Genomic DNA, 22,999 nt, shown 5'->3' with positions numbered 1-22,999 from the left:
CAAGAATATTATTTCTTTCCTTGAATTTGTGGTCATACATATTTGCTACTACATTGTCTTGATAATTCCTTAATTTATAATCTGAAATTATGTTAATATCTTATTCTTGGAGAGTCTCTGTCCTTTTCTCTCTTAAGTTTCATAGAAATTTCCGTCAGACAGATGTTATAAGTGGTTAGATGAAAATAATAGCATGTAATGATCAGGCCGGTTCCTCAGAGAAACACACCATGGCATACCAGTATCAGCTCATTAGTCGTCCGCACTCCTGAAGGGCCACCGCAGCTTGATGCTATCAGCTGTATGTTTCATACAGAGAAGCTGGGACTCTCATTTTAATGACCTTACCCAGATGCCCTGCGCTGAGTCAGTGATGAAAAGAGGGCCCGACCCCCACCCCTGCCTTTGTCCTTCCCGTCTGCTATCTTTGTTGGGGGCCTCTTTAAGAATTTGCTGTGGTTTTGTTGCCAGTTGTCTGAAAGCCAAATACAAAATATTCCTCCGGCTTCTTCCGGAGTCCAGGCACCCAGGAGCCTGGTGATTTAGATAAGATTTTTCTTAAAAGTGTTACCTATGGTGGCAGTTTATTTTAAAATTTGCCAGAAAGCTTTATCAAATGTAACAATTTTCCCTGGAGCAAAACATGTGTAAATTGAATACTTTTATTTGTGCACATTTATTGTTGGTAGAGGCTGAAGGAACCGTAATTCCAGATTGCGGTATGAAACTAGAAGCTTGTGGCCTGATTCATCTGGGCACTGCTAGAGCCCCTGGTGAATTTATATCCTGATGGTAGTAAAAATTACCTCGGTGCAAAACTTTGAATGCAAAGTATAGACAGTGACTGAAATCTCAGAAGGGTGTTGTTTTGTTTTGATTTTTTTTTCCCTTCATAACTATTTTAAGGAATCACCTTGGAGTCAGTGTAACTTGAAATTGTTTTGCTGATATAGCACTCCTTTCAACCTAATTCCAGCCAATCCATCTAAAGAGTATTTTAGTAAATTGGACTGAATCAAGAAGCATTGCACATTCTGTAAGAAAACACTACATACCACATTACTGAATAGCTCGTCTATACCCACAAAATTACTGTTTATTTAAGTGAACCTTACACTCTAGGACTAAAGTCACATTTTTATGTATTCTATATAACAGATTCGTTTAAATGCATATTCCCATTTTTGGAATGAAATAGGTGGTTTAAATCACTTTAACTTTTTTTAATTAAAGTAATGCTTGATTAAAAATGAGAGTGGAAATAACCAATTTCCTATGCGAGAAATTCCTCCACTAAATTTTCTTTTACAGGAAAATATAGTGGAAGCTGGTAATGGGAGGGGGGGCACTTTGTCTTAACGAAATAGTCAAGAAGCTAGAGAGTTATTTTATTATAGAGAAGAGCTATATCTTCTAGGTGCTAATGTGTAAACATGCATATTATCCAGAAATAAGGATTTACTCAATCTCTCTCTTCTCTTGAAAGGCATATGGAGAAGGATGGATGGGGTCAGGTGGAAAGAGTTCTGACTGAAAATTCATGGGAGATCTTTTTCACAATCATGCAGTTCATGATCATGCCCTTTTTATATCTCCTAGTTCTTTGGTCATGAAATAGTAGAGGAAAATTTAGACAAAAGCAAAAGTCCTCTGTGGAATTTCTTAGTAAATCCTTTCATATATGAACAGTGAAACTTAACCACAAGGCATCTAAATTGTGGTTCCTTACTACTTAGGTAGGTGAAGGACTAACTTTCAAACTGAGAGAAAGACAAAAATTTTCCTAAGCGTTTCTAAACCAGGCGGAGGTTTACGATCTTCCAAGACCCGATCCCTCTATTGCAATGTTTCTTAGGCCATTTAGGGTGGATTGCCGCGGTCTCTGACTCAGCATATCTGTGATCACACTAGATGAGTCTTACCTTTTGTCTTAGCCTTTGAAATCCATGGAGCAGAATGGACCAGGACTAGAATACAGAGTGACATGGAAGCCACAGGGAGCCCCCGTGGAGTGGGAAGAAGAGACGGTCACAAACCACACCTTGCGCGTGATGACGCCTACTGTCTACGCTCCTTACGATGTCCAGGTCCAAGCGGTCAATCACCTTGGCTCTGGCCCTGAACCTCAGTCAGTGATTCTGTATTCTGGGGAAGACTGTAAGTGATACACCTGAAACCGCCAAGCACCTCTTTCATGCATATTGCATTTCTATTGATGAACATTTTTGAGCAACTACTGCATGCAAAGAGGATATACTAGCTGTGGGAGATTAACAGAAATATAACACTTGGTTCCTACTTGAGGGTTGACTGTAGGATAGCTGATCACTATAGAGTGGTAAGGAAGTATGTTAAAAGCTTTAATTTTATTCAATTTCCCAGTAAACCCATTTCTATATTAAAATCAAAGACGAGTAATCATCACTGTAATTAGTTGATCAGTATAACTGTATTATGGTTTCCAGTGACATTTGTCCTTACTTATCAAAGACTTCCTAACAACCATCTGCTGCCATGCACTGGCCTCACTCGTATGTCTGGAATCTTCCTCATGCAGATGAGATGCAAACTGAGACTTGTATATAGAATTACACACACACAGTTTTGAGGTACTACTGATATGCTCATATTATTAAATACTTAGACCATAATAACAAGTAGGTTATTGAAAAAAGGAAAGATGCTCTATTTCATGTCATTAAGGCGTTACTCTCATTATTCTTCCAGTGTCCAGAGTAATATTTTGATCCAAGAATGGAAGGTTGAGAATGTGAAATGACTTAACTCCTTATTTGCCTGCTACCTAAATTCTTCTACCTGAGTACACCAGAAACATCACTGTGAACTAAGATATTATTTATCTTGGCTACTCTGCATTTGGCTTATTCTTCTACACTTAGTTCTCTGTAGAATGGGGATAATACTACTACTTTACTGCATTGTTTTCAGGATTATGTGAGCCAATCCAACATTGCCTACACTTAGCATATGCTCAGTTATCTTTTGCTCCCAAAAGATTGATCAAATTGTCAAGTAATTTTAGTTACATTGTTTAGTTCACCTGCCTCTAAAGGCGAGATACCCACAGAGTATTTCACTGGCCACTGTTTCTGGTAACATTGCCCCTGCCTGGAGAGCTGCATTTCTCCTAGAAACCTATTAGGGCTCTGAAACTCCTGCGAGTTGAGAAACTCTCTTGGTTCCATTTGGAATTGATTTCCTAAGAGTGCTTTGCTCAGATTAAGCATTATGAAAAATCACCTTTTGAAAAGGGGATACAGTCACATTTAAAGGTTATTGAAAACTCATGATTCTTATGTGCTTAACAGATCCTGATACAGCTCCAGTGATCCATGGTGTGGACGTTATAAACAGCACCTTAGTTAAAGTTTCCTGGTCAACAATTCCAAAGGACAGAGTCCATGGACATCTAAAAGGATATCAGGTTTTTATTATAGATTTTGTTCTTGTTGCTGAATAAATATCTTAAATGCAAATAAGAACTGATCTCAGAAGAAGCTACAAGAGCATCTGCCACCATGGCCAAAATGTTAAAGCATTGCTATTTCCATTGCAGATAAATTGGTGGAAAACAAAAAGTCTGTTGGATGGAAGAACACATCCCAAAGAAGTAAACATTCTGAGGTTTTCCGGACAAAGAAACTATGGAATGGTTCCTTCTCTAGACGCCTTTAGTGAATTTCATTTAACAGTCTTAGCCTATAATTCCAAAGGAGCTGGTCCAGAGAGTGAGCCTTATATATTTCAGACACCAGAAGGAGGTAAGAATAACAGTGGACAATAATGCCAACAATGGGAATTATGCCATGGGCAAATTAAACATTTCCTTCCTTACTAGTAGTTAATTAATATGTACTTCATATGAGTTAGCTTCTCAATTTCTATAAAAAACTGTAATCTAATGGATATTAAAAAAAAAGAAACTTACCAATTTATAAGTGTCTCTTCTTGATCTTCTGTTTTCTAGTACCTGAACAACCAGCTTTTCTGAAGGTCATCAAAGTTGATAAAGACACTGCTACTTTAACCTGGGGACTACCGAAGAAACTGAATGGAAACTTAACTGGCTATCTATTACAGTATCAGATAAGTAAGTAGAAATTTGATTTGGGTCCACCTATTAATATTTCATTATTGGTTGAGTATTTGGTTTGCTATGCTGAGAATCTAATGATGGTGGTTTGTAAGCTGGCATACTACCTTAACAACAAAGGGGTTTGTAAATGGGCTTGCAGACCAAATCCAGCCTGCTGCCTGTTTTCAGAAACAGGCCATACATGTCCGCTCATTTACATTTGTCAGTAACTGCTTTCTCACTACAGTGGCCAAATTGAGTAGCTGTGACAGAGATTACATGGCTCACAAAGGCTGAAATATTTACAATATAGTTCTTTTCAGAAAGGTTTACCAATCCCTGATTCAGAGGAAAAGTCAGTAGGTACCAGAGGATATATATTTAATATTTATGCATAAGAAGCATTGAGAATTAAGAAACGTGCCAAAGAAAAGCATTAGTAAAGGAGGTAACAGAGACTCAGAGCGCATGTAACTTCCACCCTGCACTTCTTTTGTCTCCAACACATGCTTCCGGCCTCAACCTTAAATGTACTTCTGTTTGTAGAAACCTCTGTGTATAGCCTGCTGGTATAGGCACATTGTATTGTGAGCCTTGAAGGGTTGTTTTGCCTCATTACTCAGACTGGGCTCTGCCCTTGTGCTGCTGTGACATTTGGTTGAAAACACACTTATACAAAATCAGGTTATTTTTAATCATAGTGCCTTCCATGTGTAACAGTCTTTACATCTAAGCATCATGTCAAAGTGGAAATTAGGGAACTGAGGTCATAGAAAATTTTAGATTTTGAGGACATGAATTCCATACACCCGAAACCCTAGGACTGTGCTGCTTGCAAAAGCCATCTTGATGATGGTCTCAATGAGCTATTCTGCGTCCAGGTAGTTCAAAGCTTGTAGCAATCCAGGTCGCGTATGAGTTTTAGCTGCTAAGGCCTGTTCTGAATTGGGCCATATAGTTACATAGATACAGGCATAATCCCAGTAGAGGTAGCATGTTAGCATTTTTTGAGTGTTTGCTAAGTAGCAGGATCAGTACCAAGTGCTCTCCCCATATTTTTTCATTAAAATGGAAAATATATGAGGGATGTATTTTCACTATTTTGTGGATGTCAGAATTGAGGCATGCGGAGTTCACCTAACTAGAGCCATGTAGTAAAGTAAGTATTAAGCAGGATTCCAACCTAAATCTGTCTGATTCTCCATGCTGAGCTCTTAAGCCTACAGTATTCTATGAACTGGTTTTCAAATATATAGACAGCACTGAAGAAATACTTGAAGACTTTTAAACTGTTAATTTGTTTGGTAAAGGTATATTTTATGTATCCGAAGAGTAAAGAAATTCAACATTAATTTCAACCTTTGTGTAGATTTGTATGTAAGATTTAAATTTTTTTTAAAAAACAAGTTCTTAGAGAAAAGTCTGGAATGTTAACAACTGCAGTGATTATCATACTCCTTGATATATGGATTTTTAATCAAATGATGTAATTGTACACTTACTTTGCTTTCTGTTAAGGTATATTGAAATATTTTTGGATAACTTCTCTCTTTCCGTAGCTTTGTATGTTCTGTTGAAATATTTTTGGATAACTTCTCTCTTTCCGTTGCTTTGTATGTTCTAAATAGTTGTTGATTATGTGTATGAGAGCTCTCTATATACTTCTCTAAATTTGTAGATTGATTACTGTAGTTTTTCAATGGACTTTGTGGTATTTTATAGGAATGCTCTCAAATCTGTAAAGAGTGATTTTTTTTTCTAATTTCCAACATGTGGATCTTTGTTTTTCTTGTTCATTGATCTAATTGCACTATATAAACCAAAAAAAGGCATTTTTATGTGGAATGTGTGTGTTTGTGTGTGTGTGTGTGTGTGTGCATGTATATATATGTATTTTTTTTAACCTATGTGATATGTTGGACTAGCATCAAAAGGATTTATTCTAGCCCTTCCCTTGCTACTAATGGCTGCACAATTTTGGGATATGTTTCGTTTCTTGTACTATTTTTATGGTAATCCCACTTATGGTAATACCATAAATCCCATGGTCTTGCTGGTCCAAATTGTTTGAAAGATGCTGTCTAATAATTCATCTTTTTCTGATTAGCACTTGGCATAGTTCTTAGTATATAGTAGGTATCTTATAATATATAATTTATTAATCAGTTTACTGGTTCTGCATATAATGAGGACTTATTTGGTGTCTCATATTAAACCAGAAGCCATGGGAGACAACAAATCATTGGGGCACCTGGGTGGCTTAGTCAGCTGAGCATCCGACTTCGGCTCAGGTCATGATCTCACAGATCGTGGGTTCAAGCCCCATGTCGGGCTCTGAGCTGTCAGCACAGAGCTCGGAGCCTGGTTCAGATTCTGTATTTCCCTCTTTCTCTACCCTTGCCTCAGTCATACTCTGTGTTTCTCTCTGTCTCAAAAATAAATAAACATTAAAAAAAATATTTTTAATTAAAAAAAGTGAATTTGGACAAAACATCGTCCAAATTATTCTGCTAAAAGATTAAAAGCACTTATGTGAAGGATTCAATGAATATATAATATGGGAGGAAAGTCCATCATTTTTAATAGGTATAATGACAGTGGAGTGATTCGCTCCAGTGTGGCAGAGTGATCAAGAACATGGGCTCTGGAGTGGAAAGACTGTGGTTTGGATTCAAATCTTGGTTTGCCAGTTACTAGCTCTGGATTGAGGCAAGGTGTTTATTCTTGCTAGACCTCAATTTTCCCATGTACGATATTGTAATAATAATTATGTCCACATCATAGAATTGAGTAAGTTGCTGGCCATTAATCATTAAGGTAGTGCCTTGCATACCACAAGTGTATACAGAATCAAAAATAAGGGACGACACAAGTTGAAATGTTAAGAGTATGAAATCTAAGGCATTGCTGTTCATGTTTATTTCTTTAGTAAATGACACCTATGAACTTGGAGAACTAAATGATATCAACATTACCACTCCATCAAAGCCCAGCTGGCGTCTCTCAAACCTCAATTCGACTACCAAGTACAAATTCTACTTGAGGGCTTGCACTTCAAAGGGCTGTGGAAAACCAATCACAGAGGAAGGCTCCACATTAGGAGAAGGGAGTAAGTGCAAGAGGTTCCTGCATGCTGTTTTTTAAATTGCTCTGAAGGGAACATACCATGCTATCCCTTGTGAATTAGAAATGATTGTGGTCTCAATCTGTTTGACCTTTTGTTTTCCACTGATACAGATACAAAATTTATTTCTCTTGTGTGTAAAGTTCACATTGACTCAATTTATGGATTTCTACACAACAGCATGAAACTATAGCCTCAGTATATATAAGGTCAGGGACTATAATTTTACTTAATTAAAATAGGAGTATGTAAGTCCATGAAGTTATTCATAAGGTTAGTAGAGGGATATTTTTCTTTCGGAAATTTTTCATAACAAAAAAATTTTGCCTCTTGTCCTGGTAGACATTTTGTAACAATGATCTAATACATTTAACTTCCATGTCTTGACTCATATATATATATACGTACATACATACACACACGAACACACACACACACACACACACACACACACACACACGTGTATATATATTGATTCATGTATCAATTTAATTTAACTGTTTACTGGTTGATGTCAAATACTGGCTTGGAAATGACCCATCAATCTCTGGTTTCATTTGTGTAAGTCTGCGAATTCACTTGCACTTTTCTGGTTTGTTTTGTTTTGTTTTTTCCAACTTAGACCCATTTTCCTTCCCAAATTGTTTCAACAATTATAATTTTAGCAGTGTTTTTGCTAAGCTTAAAAGGAGAGAAATTAAGAAGTTAGGGCCAAAAACTGGAAATGAAACAGAGGAACTGCTGCACAGATATAAGTTAAAAAAGAGGGCATTGTATAGGATTCAAGTTGATCAGACCTAGAAGGATATTTGAGGAAGACAAGAAGGAAAAGGAGATGGCAGGAAGGGAAATATAATCATTTGTTTATTTTCTACTGTATGTTAGCCATTGCTCTGGATGCTTTTCCAAATTTTAGATCAGAAAAGAAAGGTAGAATCAATAGAAAAAGACAATAGCAATGGGAAAGACTAACTTGTAACTTATAAAGTATGTATATTATTTTAAAATATATCCAAGTGTATATGAATCACTGTAAAATCACTGTGTATGATTGGTTGTGCTCTGATCTTTATTATCTGTTTCTCCTTATTGTTCCTACTGTATTTACACAGTGAAGGGTTTATGTTTTCCTCGGATACCCTAAATACTCAAAGCTCCCTTTTATGGGAAAAGGGTATGTATTCAAATAGTTTCTCCCAAGAAACCCACAAATTATTCCCATGAACAAATGAAACACCATGTTGAATGAAGAACTCAAAAGAGAGATTTAAAAATGATAATTGAGGGGCGCCTGGGTGTCTCAGTCAGTTGAGTCTCTGACTTTGGCTCAGGTCATGATCTCGTTGTTGACAAGTTAGAGCCCCGCGTTGGGCTCTGTGCTGACAGCTTAGCCTGGAGCCTGCTTCAGATTCTTTGTTTCCCTCTCTCTCTGCCCCTGACCTGCTCATGCTCTGTCTCTGTCTGTCTCAAAAATAAATAAACATTAAAAAAATTTTTTTAAATGGTAATTGAAAACTTTTTAGTAACAAAAAGGATCTCATTTCTCAAGAGGTCAAACTGGCATCAAGTGTTCCATACAAAGAAAAGAAATCAGAATAGTAGTAATCTAAATGTGCAACTTCCATATTTTTCAAAACAGAGTTTGAGGCATGGAGAGGGTTGCTATTTTGTTAGAATCAAGACCATAATATGCAGGAGAAATGCTAATCCCATCATTGCTAATTTGCAGCAGGTAAGAAAAAATTCACAAAATCCTCTTAGAAGAGTTATAGTCACCATATATGGAATTATTTAGAGAATTTGGGTTTGGTCACTTTCATGGTTGAAAATGTTTTTAGCTAATGGAAAATGCTCTTGGTATGATTTTATAAATGATGTGGCATCTTTGCAAATTAAAGATGTAGCTAATGTGCTTGAGTATCTTACAACATATTTCTTCACTGCCCTATGTCTCAGTAATTTGAAAATGTTCCTTACTAGTATGTTTGTGTTCTTTTTCAGGATTCAGCATTTTCAGCTACTGCCCCTTCCCCAGTTGACACTGATTTCTCTTCTATAGGCATATCTTGCCATATTTACAGGAAAGAAACTATAATCTCTTTTTGCCACTGGATTTCAGCCTGATCTCTGAAAAAGGAAAAATACATATATATTTCCACTGAGGAGATAAAGCTTGATATCACAACACTCTAAAAATAACTTTTGTGAAAATTAGAATCTATTTCTCTGTATCTTTCTTCTTGCTCTGCCTAGATAGCACATTTTAAGGTCATCTGGCATTTGTTCAGAGAATGGGATTTGATACACAAGCATTTTCTGGTTGTCAGTCTGATTTTCAGGTGGCTCACATTCCATAATCTAAGAGGGGAAAGATGATGGAGCTATTCAGAAATATTTGTGTCCTTATTGGTTTGAACAAAACACTTGCTTTGCTCTATTTTTCAAAAGCTTGCACTACTTAATATTATACTAATATTTCTGTTTTTCAAAGTCAAGATTAATTGTGTTCTATTTCAGTGGTGCTCAATCTTAAAGGCTTTGCTCAACTAATATAATTAGCCTTACTTCTCCCATGGTGATATTTTTTAATGAAGCCCTTTTGTTACCAGTAACTATATCATCAATGTGTATTCAATGGTTAAAAGTTATAACCAAATTTTAATGTGTGACATATACCCATTTGAAACAGGATTTCATAACTTTTAATATTCTCAACATGGATTACAGTATTTTATCTCCAGTGTAAATTATTAACACTTTCTGGTTTACATTTATTATGTTGAGTTGATTCTTAGCAAAACTGTGGATCAAATATAAAGATATTTTGCATATTTTGTTGCAACTTCAGAAATCAAATGTACCTTTAATTACACTTGACTCATATTTTTAACTTCTGTAGGATTCTACAATTAATATATTGCCCTACTCAGGTTTCTTTTTTTTAAAGTATTATTGTCTTAAAATATTTTAAAAATCCCAGTGCATTTCATTTAAATGTACCTATAAACCTGTACTTTATGTACCTATAAAACTGCTTATGTGTCTGCAAATTTCAAGTATATAATATATGATCATGTTATGATGCTATTCCATCAGTACTGATGGAGAAGAACAAAGCAAATATACATACATATATATATATATATATATATATATATATATATATATATATGTGTGTGTGTGTGTATACACACACACACACACACACACATATAATTATAATGCCATTTGTTTTCAAAACCAAGCCAAAATGGCCATGTTCAGTTTCCTGCTAGGTCTGAGAAAGTTCATAATGCACAAAGTGACATTGTATAATTTTTTGAAATCTGTGTTTGGTTTTGAACCATTCATATAGTGCCATTTCATCAACAAGTACATCATCTTTAAAGGACATGAAATAATTTCATTTCATTTACTCATTTTCAGTGTATTAAGAAAGAAAAGCTTGAAATGCTGATGTTCTTGATCTCCTGATAATTCAAAAACTCTCTGAGAAATAAGTGCTATAAATGGCTCTCCTCTCAAATAACAGGATTTTTTAAACTTTTTTTTTTTTTTTTTTTACTTTTCATGTCCTGTTTTTCAACAATTACAATTTATATGATTTAACTCTGTGCATTTCTTAGGTAAAAGTATCGGGAAGATATCAGAAGGAGTAAATCTTACTCAAAAGACTCACCCAGTAGAGGTATTTGAGCCTGGAGCTGAACATATAGTTCGCCTCTTGACTAAGAATTGGGTTGATAACAATAGCATTTTTGAAGATGTAATTGAGACCAGAGGGAGAGGTGAGACATGAGATTGTATTTGGGGCAATTTTAGACAATAAATCTATGTTTTGTAGATTTTTAAATTTTACCTACTTCCTGTATTAAAGATAAAAATGTGGAGTACATTAGCTATAAAGATAATAGTTTCAATTTGTTTTAGCATACCATTTTTAAATTATCAAAATGAAGAATGTTCCACAAAGTTCCAACATATTCCTTATCATTTTTACCAGAGTAGTTGACTAAAAATACCTCCTGCCAATTAACACATGTTGATAACAAAAACTAAAAAGAAAAACAAAACAACCTAAGCCCCACAGAAACTCCCTGGCAATCTGCATATAACCAAGCCAGCTTATGCTTTTGCTTGCTTGTGCTGCTGTGTATTTCACTTGATCTGCCTCCACTATCCCTTTTTGGTTTTCATCCTCTGAGTCAAATGTAGCTTGAGAGGGCTCTTTCTAAATAAAGACTGCAATGATTTATCAGTATTCTTCCAGTGAAATGTCCTTTAAATCACATTGCCTCAAGGGTCAATGAAAGGAAAAATAAATCGGATGCTATTTTGTATGTTTAAAAAATATGTTTCATATTCTCACAAGGGGCATAATCCCAAAGCCTGTTTCTAGTGTTCACTGTGTGATTTCTCTTTGTACAACAGAATATGCTGGTTTATATGATGACATCTCCACTCAAGGCTGGTTTATTGGATTGATGTGTGCGATTGCTCTTCTCACACTAATCCTGTTAACTGTTTGCTTTGTGAAGAGGAACAGAGGTGGAAAGTATTCAGGTAAAGCTGTTTCTTAATATCCTATGAAGTTATTAAATAGTATTTTCTAGGAGGCATTCTTCTGACACATCTTTTGTTTTTTAAGTTACACATTTAAGTCAAATTTATGTTAGCACATTAGATATGCAGTGTACTGAAAGGAAAAAATATCCTAAATTAACTAACCAAAGGATATATGGTCCAGAATATTATTTTCAGATGGTTACTTGTTTTCTACTTTCTAGTATTTAGATAGTCTCTAAGGAAGCTTATCATATTTCCAAGCTTCTACTTTCTGTCTGTAAAGTATCAGAGATGTTGAGAACACTAATCACTACGCCACACACATACAGTTTGTCTTAAGAGGAAGGGACCCATTTATAGCAAGCCTTGCCACATATTTATGGTGCAGAGAATGCATGCACTAGCATATTCTAACAGTTGTGACTCCGTCAGCCAACTTTGTTAGAGTTAACCATGGCTGGGAATGCTTTTCTTATGACCATGACATATATTGAATACACTGGCTCCTGCATTTATGTACATAAAACATAAATAAAAACCATCATAATTAAATAATGGTTGGCTTTAATTCAACTTTCAAATTTATTTGATCTTTGTCAGATATCCATATTGTGTTGTTGCTCTTATTAGCATTCAAGATGCTTTTACATAATGGGAAAGATTTAGATCCTCCTCCTATTAGTTTGATGATGTTCAGATTAGTGAGAAGTTCTTTTATTGGCTTATGATTCATCTAGCAAATATTTATTGGGAACCGATATGTATATTGAACATTCAAACAAACAAAAGCATAATTTCTAAATTTTTACAAAATATATGCGTGGAGGGGTGCCTGGGTGGCTAAGTCGGTTAAATGGCCGACTTCAGCTCAGGTCATGATCTCACGGTCTGTGAGTTTGAACCCTGCCTCGGGCTCTGTGCTGATAGCTCGGAGCCTGGAGCCTGCTTCTGTTTCTCTGTCTCCCTCTCTCTCTGCCCCTCCCCCATTCGCACTCTGTCTCTCTCTGCCTTTCAAAAAAAATGAATAAATGTTAAAAAATTTTTTTTTAAAAATGTATGTGTGGGAATTTATGTAATTATCCGTCTCATTTTTTTTCCTGTGAACCCTGAATTATTATGAAGTAGATTTTCAATAATTAATGAATGTCTGAGTTAGTTAATTGGAAATTTTAAAGAGATAGAACATCCTCTTCTGAGTATCCCCCACAAATAGTCTCTTGTGAAGTGTGGCCCTATCCAAATTTTAAAGAATGATGGAAAAGAAAAAAAAAAAAGTCAGCATTTCACATTGTAGGATGGGTGAAAGAATCTTTTAGGTCTCTGCAAGTAGAAGTACAAGATGCCATGAAGTTTTTTTGTTTGAGTTTTCCTAGTTGTCCTGTGTCCCACTACTTAGAATAAATCAAATTTAAAATGTCACCGTAGATAGACGTGAATACTCTGATTATCTGAGGCAATTATGAATATGAGTGACAAGAAGATGGTCATAGGGTTGACTCTTGACTCACTTTAGTGACATAGATCTGGTATGATCCCATGGCATCTTCAAAAAGTTTTGGTTAGTACAATGTAGATCTAGTAATTTGGTCTTCCCTAAGAAACCATAACTAAGTTTTACTCTTCCAGTAAGACTCATTGCCCACATAGTACTGAATAGCCACACGATGGTCTGCAACAGGCTGTAATTCTGATGACAAATCAGGAGAATCCAGGAACTCCTTTTCCTTTTTTACTTAAACAAAGAGGTAACTGATGGGTTGTAGATACAACCACAAAAAAACAAACAAACAAAAAAACAAAAAAAACCTTGACTCGCTAGTATCTAAGAACTGGAGCAGTGCTTCTTACTGATGATCTATCTTTAACTACATTATTAATATGTCTTTAAAAATTATTTTTATTACTTCCCCCTCTATTTGTGTTTTAGTGAAAGAAAAGGAAGATCTGCATCCAGATCCAGAAGTTCAGTCAGTAAAAGATGAAACCTTTGGTGAATACAGGTAAACAGTGTCCTTTCTCAAAATGTATTAAAACATGCACTCATGAGGTTATAAGCTTAAAAATACAAAAACAAACAAGTATTTCTTGTTAAAATAAAGTTTATACTGCTATCTTGTAGTGCCTTTTTAAAGAATAGTTTGTAGGAGCACCTGGGTGGCTAAGTTGGTTAAGCGTCCATTTCTTGATTTCTACTCAAATCATAATCTCACAGTTCGTGAGATCAAGCCCTGTGTTAGGCTCTGTGCTGACAGTGTGGAGTCTGGTTGGGGTTCTCTCTCTCTGTGACTTCTCTGCACACATACGTTCTGTCTCTCGACATAAATGAACACTTTAAAAAAAGCAATGGTTTGTAAAAATAGGATGTACTTGAGTGATAGTAACCAATCTCTGGGTGCACAGTTGGGTGTAACTGCAATCTATGTAGATGTGAGTGCTAGAAGACTTTTCTTAACGCTCTGTGTGCAATGCAAAGGATACCATTTCATTTAGGGTGATTATCTATTTGGAGTTTCTAAAACATCTTGAAGTCTCTAGCATGGCCATTACGAACCCAGGTTGTATTCAGTTTTTGTCCATAAACATGTATTCTGTATACCTTTATTTACTTACAAAGGTGAGTAAGTTACACATCCTGTCCTCTAGATGAACCCAGTCTGCAGAGGAAAAAACTTACCTATGCAAATCACTGTAATTAAGTAAAGAGAATAAGAAAGTGCAGAGAAAAGAAGAGCAGCTCTGTCAGCCCTGGAGGGATGCTGATAAAGGATCATCCAAAAGAGATAAGATAGGTTTTATAGATGAAATGGGTTGTGTTACTATTAACAACTGGGTAGAGCATGGCCAAACTTAAGACAAAAAAGTGTGTGGGGTGCCTGTGTGACTCGGTTGGGTTCAGCATCTGATTCAGCTCAGGTCGCGATCCCAGGGTTGTGGGGTCGAACCCCGCATCTGACTCCATGCTGAACATGGGGTCTGCTTAAGATTCTCTTTCCCTCTGTCCCTCTCTCCTTCTCTTGCTCTCTTTCTCTCTCTCTTTAAAAAAAAAAAAAAAAAAAAAAAAGTGTGCCAGACCTGGGAGGAATTGCAGGATATCCGAATGAGGGAGGGAGTTCTTGAGGTTGTGTTAAACTTCTCATTCTACTGTTTTTGGTCACCATCTTCCTCTTTCCACCACCCTCCCCATTTCTTAGCTATTTGTATTTGAGATGGCATTGTTTTCCATCAGGTCCTTTGTGTACTGCAGCCAAGAGAGTTGCAACGCCCAGGCTTATGTGGCCTTTATCACACAGGAGGCCAGAATTCACATCAGAAAAGAGACTTGATTGACTCTAACTGGCCCATCCCTGGATCCATTTCAGTGAAATGGAGCAATGTGATTAGCTGTCCTGGATTAACCGATGTACATCTGAGCCTCCTTATAGGCTCTATGCTAATTTTTCTTTTGTCCACTTATCAAAAGCTCTTTTTATATTTTTACATTTCTTGATTACTCACTTCAAGTTCTTTATAGAATAAGGATCATTAAAGGGAGAAGAAGGAAGGAAAGAGGGGAGAGAGAAAAGTAAAGAGAGATGGAGGGAAGGAGGGAGAGAGAGAGAGGGGAACTTGAAACTTCACAAATTTAAAAATTGTGACTCAGATTCCATGAGGCAAGAATCATTAGGAGCCTATGGCAATTGTTTAAAATATATTTGAATTACAGATCTTACTGGTTCAGTTTTATAGGGAAGAAAAAAGCTATGATAATGTTTTGCTCAAAAACTCATTCCTCCATACTTTGCTGCCTCATAAAGCCATCCACTTCACTGTTTAACCTGGCATCCCATTAACAAAATTATTTATTAATATTTTAATTAAATCTATTTAATCTCTTAATGTTTTCCATCATCTTCTCCCAAAACATGTTCATCCGGAAAATTATCCAGTCTCCAAGCCATCCCAGGAGACAGTTTTACTGGATGCTGTTCTTGGTCATGACATGACTTGTCATCCTTCCGGCTTCTAGGTGATAGTTTCTGCACCACTTGCTGCCCGGTCCCTAAGCTCATACCACAGTTTTGTTTTTGTTTTGTGACTATAAGCATCCTGATTCTGGAGCCAATTACTGTATGAGTCAGGATAGCCTGGGTAATTCTCATTTTCTTTCTCAAGTTGTGTGTCCAACACATTTGGCTCTGGTCATCTTGATCATTTAGGAGCACTGCCTGGTAGATGAGCATCCAGGATCACCACAGCAGTGGAAATAGAACACAACAAACTGAGCGCCGGCTCTGAAGTGACACATGCCGCCTTTGCTCACTCTTCTTGGGTGAAAGCAAGTCACATGGAAATGTATAACTCAGAAAGGTCAGGAAGGTGCCACCTTGCCCTGCTCTAAGACAGCCGAGAGATGGACCTATCTGATGAACAACACTGATTGCCAAAAATTATAAAGTGCTAATCATATTCTAATTATAGAGTTTTTTCCAAATTCTTCCTTTTTAAAATTTTATAAGATCATTTAACTTAGTATCCAGCATTGTAGTGTGATAGTAGTGAGTACTTAAACAAGATCTTGATCCAGAAATTTAGAATACTGTATCATTTTTATGGACATTTATAGACATTTTAGTAATAAATTTAGGATACTATAAGTGTTTATGTTCTAAAAGTGCCAGCCATGTAAAAGAAAAAAAATTTCAACCAACTTGAATTTATCAACTGTATTAAAGAAAGTTCTCTGGTTACCAGAAACAGACTTTGATTGATTAACCCAAGTAAAAGAGAAAATTTTGGAAGGATACAGAATAAAAGGTAAACACGAGAGATCAAGATTTGATGACTGGGAGTTCGAAAAGTTCATGAAATCAAAGGGAATAACATTATCGTCTATATATGTCAACAGATTGAATGTCTGACTGTCTCAAAACTCCCATTTTTAAAGGGAAACAGAAGTGTTGTGGATAATAGAAAATGCTTTCTCAGTTCCTCAGAATGACCCAAATAGGTTATGACTTTTTAAACATTTATTTGAGAAAGGGCCATTTAGGGTTTGTGTGTCCGCAATGTTGATGTGAATGTTTTGAAAATTGTAAGACATATTAGCACATATGCACGAGTTTTGCTTTATGTGAATATCTTATATTAGATTTTGCTGAATGGTCTTTTATTTTGTAGCGACAGTGATGAAAAACCTCTCAAAGGAAGCCTTCGATCGCTTAACAGGGATATGCAGGCCACAGAAAGTGCTGACAGCTTAGTCCAGTATGGAGAAGGAGATCATGGTCTGTTCAGTGAAGATGGATCCTTCATTGGCGCTTACGCTGGATCTAAGGAGAAAGGATCTGTTGAAAGCAATGGCAGTTCCACAGCGACATTTCCACTCCGGGCGTAAATGTACCACATGTACAAATCGGTGGTTTCGTATCAACTTTCCATATTTATCTGTTCAAGGGAGCAAGAACTTTCACATAGGAATAGAAACGTATTGGCTTAAGATTTCATCCAGAATTTGAACATCTCGCAGTCATGTCGAGAAAATAGCACTGCCTTGAAAAAGTAAACTATCAAGCACTCCAGGCCTGTATTGTTTGTTTTGTTTTGTTTTGTTTTTCAGGTGCTGAAAATTCAGAACACAAAACAAATCCTGTACTTAGATTCACCTCAACTGAATCCAAAGTATCCATTCAGTGTACTCCATTTTTGCCTGGTTTTACTGGTCACTGTGTTTGCATTGTTGTTGCTACCTTGTGGTTTTTCCTCTGTGTGCACATTTGTATTCAGTCTCTGAGAACTGTCTTAGTGACTTTGCTTCACGGCAGGTAAAAAGATGGGAAGCAAACTGGTTATTTAAAATGTAAAGAGGAATATGAATGTCTTATTAAAATGGTTCATTGAATATATACAGTCTAAATCTATTATTTAAATTTTTTGTAGCAGGAGTCCTAGGTAAACAATCAAGTCGTATTTATTGAGCGCCTAACCGTTTGCCCAGAGATGCTCATGTTTAAACAGAATTCTAATTTTTTCAGTTTCAACACGAATTTTTTGGGTATATCACTTATGACATCTAGAACCATCTTTGTTTTTTGTTCTTTTCTTGGACTAAATTCAGCTGAAAAGGAAGTGGTGGTCAGAAGGTTATCTTATGAAAGAACAGGCCAAGGTTTCCGGGCTGCTGGCGTCTCCTAGCTATATCTATTTAACATCTTCATTTCTAAATTGACTGCTTTGACCTTTTTTCTATGTTTATATAATGGTATGTTTGCATCTATTTCATGAATGCATTGTACATATTATGTTAATATTTACACAATTAAAAATACAGATGTGTTTTATTTTGAAGTGAGAAAAAGAACATTAACAGGCATGTTTGTACAGCTAAAGTATATAGTAAGATAACATTTTGCATCATTCCACAGCTACAACCAACAACGTGAGGTTCCAAAACTGAAGACTTTGTATAAAGCATTTGGGTTTTGTTCTTATATTGCTTTTTCCTACAGTCTCAAAATAAAATATCATATAAATATTGAGGGAAATGTTTTCATATTTTTCAAAATAAGTTTTTATTGTTGAGTATATTCCTACCCCAGCCCCCCAAAGAAAAACTGTTTACAGTAGATATTTCTATATAGAGGTTTGCTTTTCACATTTTAAACATCCTTGAGGTGGGATCTCTGTTCCTCTGTCAAAGTCAGCACAAATTCAGGGAATTCATTTTCTGGCATGTGGACCACTAGTCCTTCTAAAATTGTACATGGAAATGGTTTAAAAATATTATGAAGGACTGTGCATGTGTGCCAGTAAAATCTGGTGTTCAACTTCTCACTTTATGGAAATATTTTTTAACCCTACCATGAAATTCTTAATTATGTTTAAGTGAAAGTGACTCACAGATTTTCCTTTATTTTTTGAACTGTAGCTATAGCCCTACATTGTGAAATCTTGACTTTGATTTATGCAGCCCGCTGTATTTCTGGTGGACCGAAATTAGGGATGTTTATAGTGGTCAGTGCAGTAATCCACATGGAGTATCTAATGGTCATTTTTTTTTTACCTTGTGTGTCCTCCAAAATGCATAGGCAGCAAAAGAATGTCTTAGTTGAAACAATGTGTCATGGGCTCGGGATTTGACCAAACTCCCAGAAGTCAGAGTTTCCAAAGGAGAGGGAGTCTTGGTCCTCCATGTGTGTGAGGGTTCACACTTCCATTAGTGCACCTTGAGTTTCATCCCCATCAGATTTCTAAAGCATTTTCTGGAGGAAGAATCCTCATGTTTTGACATACCTGGGAGGAATTTCTCGTACTCAGCCACTGATAAGGCCAAGATTGGGACTTTTGCGTTTAGTTCTGCTGTTATTCTGGTTCCTTTTCTTTGTCATCAGCCCAAACGGTTTTAAGAGAATCATGCAGGTTGGAAATACTCTCCAGAAAGCATTAGAAGTAGATTTCTTTTAAATTTGATAATCTTTAAATTAGAAGTTAACACAAATACTGAAGTGTTTGATCTTCCTAGACCTCAGTGTTTCCCTTTAGCAGTATGAGTAACAGGGATGTTCCTGCTCCTATTTTTCTCAAAGACCAAAACTTACTTACAGATACGAAGCCTGAGATTATGTTATGACTGCCTTTTGCTGTTATTTTTTTATACGTTTTCTTAATACCATTTGGCTTCTACTAGGAATCTTCAGTGCAGAAGAATTGGTTCATAACTAACTTTCTCTGTTAACTGTCAATATTATTTTAATGTAATAGATTGTATATAATCTCAAGGATTGTTGGTGGGGATGAGTTCCTAGAGAACTGTCCAAGGGTTGGAAAAATCCAAGTTCTCTTCCTGGTTCCAGCGCTGATCTTGTACATAAACCTTAGGCACGTTGCTTGACCCCTTTGCTTCATGCTGTCTCAACTATCAAGTGCTAATGATTATCTCAGTTACCTTACCTTTGTCACAGGGTGTTCTTTTTTATGAAGAAAAATTTGAAAACGATAAAAGCTAAGATGCCTTGTAACTTCATCAACAAACCGTTAATCCAATGATGTATCAAAAGTCACCCCACACATACCAACTCAACTTTTTTCCTGTGAGCACATAAATATATTTTTATAGAAAAACAAATCTACAGGAAGTAAAATCTACTGTTCAGTGAGCAGTATGATTTGCACATGCCATCAAAAATTATTAATCAGAAAACAAGTAAGCAGGGTCTTTGCTATACAAAAGTGTTTTTCACTAATTTTGCATGTGTATTTATAAGAAAATGTGAATTTGGTGGATTATTCTATTGGTGTAAAGGCATCTGATATTTTAGATGTACCCATGTTTATAAAAGTGTAAAGCACAATGAAATTATGCTGGAAGTCTCAAATAATATTTTTTCCTATTTTATATTCATGGAAGAGATGAGATAGAGAGAGAACGATAATGAGAAATGTTGGTGTGTTTTTCTAAGCATTTAAAACATAATTGCCAATTGAAACCCTAAATATGTTTACATGCCATTAAGATATGATTCTTGTAACAATTTTAAATTGATTATAAAGGGACTGGGTTTGTAATCTGTGGTAGTACATATCCTAGTGTTCCCATAGTGAAATAAGTAGGGTTGAGCCAAAGCTTAATTTGTTTTGTGTCTTAAATTGTTTGATTACATCATCAAAAGAGATGAAAGGTATGTAGAACTAGTTTACCTGATTACTTTTTTTTTGGCTTAGATTAATATTCATAGTAGAACTTTATTAAAATGTGTTTGTATCGTAGGTGGTGTTTGTATTATGCTTATGAATATGTATGGTTTAAAAATATTTTCATTATACAAGAAATTCAACTTTCCAAATAAAAGTTCAACTTCATGTACTCTAAAAATGTTTGTATACTTTTCTGTCCAGATAAGAAGAATCAGAGTTTACATATCAATCTTGCTTCAGTTGCCTGTGATCCCAGAATGAAGTATAAATTGATTAAGTATAAATGACATATAAATAAAAGCATTTTGATTTGAAGGACTATACATACAAATAGGCCATATAATAACAACATCTACAAAATGTAATAGGCCAATAATTCTGCACTTACTGATAAATGTGAAATTAAGATGAATGTGTATATTCATTTGATTGTTTTTAGAACAGTGTAGACATGTCAATACTCAAGAAAATGTCCAATATACTACACTTTCAAATAAGGCTAGCGAGTAATTGGGACACCCAGACAATCTACTGGAAAGTGTGATGTTTGAAAAGTGTTTTACGTGTGCTAAACATGTTACATACATTATCACATTTAACCTCTAAAAGAATCTTCTGTTTGTAGAATTAAGGCACAACATGGTTAAAATAATGTGGTGAGTATAACCAGGATGGGCTCGAGGTGGAAATTAAACCCGGTGCTGTTTGACTGTAAAACCCAGGCTCAGAATCCTTATTCCAGGATGTATTCTTTTATCTCTCACTCCACCATTTATCTTAGAAATGCTGAAGAAGGGTAAGTTTGAGTTTAATATTGCCCTGGTGATCGTGTTTAGAAACTTCTTGGTTTTAAGATACATGATCAAAATGTACAACAGGGGAAAACAACATTATACATATAAAGCAACTGAATGTGTGTAGCCTAAAAAGCAGTAATTGAAATAAATTGATAAATTTGCTGCCTTACAGTTCTGCCAAGAGGAAAACATGGCATCCAAACTTGTTGGACTCTGGAGTTCTGTGAAGAGTCAGTGTTAGGTTTCTGTTATTTCTCTAATCTATCTTACCCATCAGGCTTTGATTGTCGTGTGCAGACACATGACCTCAAGGTATTTTTAGCCTAGGATTGTCCATTTATCTGAGGCTTTCTATTTATGACTTCCTGCTTGACATTTCTTTTCCTAATGTTTGAAGGCTACTTCAAACTCAGTGTTTCAAAAGTGAGTAACCTTCCCCTTCCAAACCTATCCAACACCCCTCAACTGTGCATACAATGCAATGATTTTCAGCAGTACTTAAGCCATAAACCTATCCTTACCAAGCTTTCTCCCTTTCCCCGTGCTCAATCCATGACAAAATCCTGTTGATACTATGGCTTATGTATTTCCTGGATCTACTCACTGCTCTGTACTGTGATCATTCGGCTGAGCCACTTTTATACTAACTGGTCTGTGTGCATTGCCTTCCTCTCCACAAACTTTTGATCAGAATACAGAGAGCATAATACTTGAAGTGCATATCTATTCATGCTGTTTCCCTATGATGACTCCCCAAAATGACTTTCCAGTTCTTAAGATAATGACAAAAATCTTTAGTAAGTCTTCAGCATTCTGCATGGTCAGATGCCTACTAAGCCCCACTCCCATCATTCACCATTCTCTCCTTCCTCTCTCCATTTCTGACATAATGAATATATCAAATACCTCAGATTCTCCAGACCTAGTCCGTATAGTACCAGCCACTTGTAGCATGAGCTGCTCCAAGTGACTACAACAGACTAATTGCATAAGGTAATTAACAGAAGTGCCCATGATGCACCTCTTGCTGGGGGGGGGGGGGGGGGGAGGGGCTTGTCCCTTGACACTTTGGCATGAGGTACTATGACACCCTGCCTGGTGCCTATTGGTGCTCAGTGTGGAAACATGGAGGAATTAATACCCCATGGAGCAAATGTTTATTCAGTGAAAGAAGGGAGGGTGGCTAAATTCCAACCTTCTCTCGTGGCCCCTCCCCACTCCCTCATACTGGATGGTCCTGTGGGTTAGAGCAATCATTTGAATTTTAACAGTGGCCGTTCCAATAATGTACCTTCTGTTGCTTCTTCCTCTTTGCCTCACTCTCTCTTTTCTTCGTGCCTAATGCTAACTTATGAGGATTGTACTCCCTAATAAATTAGTAGCCTGTATACTGATTGCTGCAGGTTCTGTTAGTAAGGAATCCAGGCTGACTCTGCCTTTTATCAGCTCCAAGTATTTGGCAAATTCCTTCCTGTTTTGCATCTCTTAAGTTTCTTACTTCTTCTTCACAGAATCCCTGATTTAGTATCAAGCTTAATGTTTCTTTAGGGAAATCTTCTAAGTCTTCCACAAGTAGGTCAAATCACTATCTTAGCCTATCATAATTTTATATACCTCTCATTTTTTGTGCTACACAGTTGCAAGTTCACTTTTTGCTATGACTATTTGATTACTGTCTTTATTTCTTCAATTAGCGTAAAAGTTCTGTAGAGGCAGGAGATAGATGGTCAATTTTACTGGAAATAC

The 22,999-nt window shown here is 36.1% G+C and overlaps 1 protein-coding gene across 13 annotated transcripts in view; it reads left to right on the top strand.

Moving 5' to 3' along the window:
• CHL1 (cell adhesion molecule L1 like) overlaps positions 1 to 18,301 on the top strand; it is a 201,534-nt gene extending 183,233 nt beyond the window's left edge. For 12 of the 13 annotated variants that reach the window (XM_058726201.1, XM_058726192.1, XM_058726197.1 and 9 more), the window contains 9 exons: positions 1,935 to 2,157; positions 3,330 to 3,445; positions 3,578 to 3,782; positions 3,989 to 4,111; positions 7,026 to 7,205; positions 10,847 to 11,008; positions 11,652 to 11,783; positions 13,714 to 13,786; positions 16,944 to 18,301. In XM_058726201.1, the coding sequence (XP_058582184.1) occupies positions 1,935 to 2,157; positions 3,330 to 3,445; positions 3,578 to 3,782; positions 3,989 to 4,111; positions 7,026 to 7,205; positions 10,847 to 11,008; positions 11,652 to 11,783; positions 13,714 to 13,786; positions 16,944 to 17,160 (1,431 nt within the window). In that variant the 3' untranslated portion in view covers positions 17,161 to 18,301. The remainder of the gene's footprint in view (positions 1 to 1,934; positions 2,158 to 3,329; positions 3,446 to 3,577; positions 3,783 to 3,988; positions 4,112 to 7,025; positions 7,206 to 10,846; positions 11,009 to 11,651; positions 11,784 to 13,713; positions 13,787 to 16,943) is intronic. The other variant, XM_058726204.1, reaches the window with a different exon arrangement.
• Positions 18,302 to 22,999: the final 4,698 nt, after the last annotated feature.

Source organism: Neofelis nebulosa, chromosome 4 (assembly GCF_028018385.1).
Source record: "Neofelis nebulosa isolate mNeoNeb1 chromosome 4, mNeoNeb1.pri, whole genome shotgun sequence".
NCBI lineage: Eukaryota > Metazoa > Chordata > Mammalia > Carnivora > Felidae > Neofelis > Neofelis nebulosa.
This window is presented reverse-complemented; position numbering and strand designations above follow the sequence as displayed.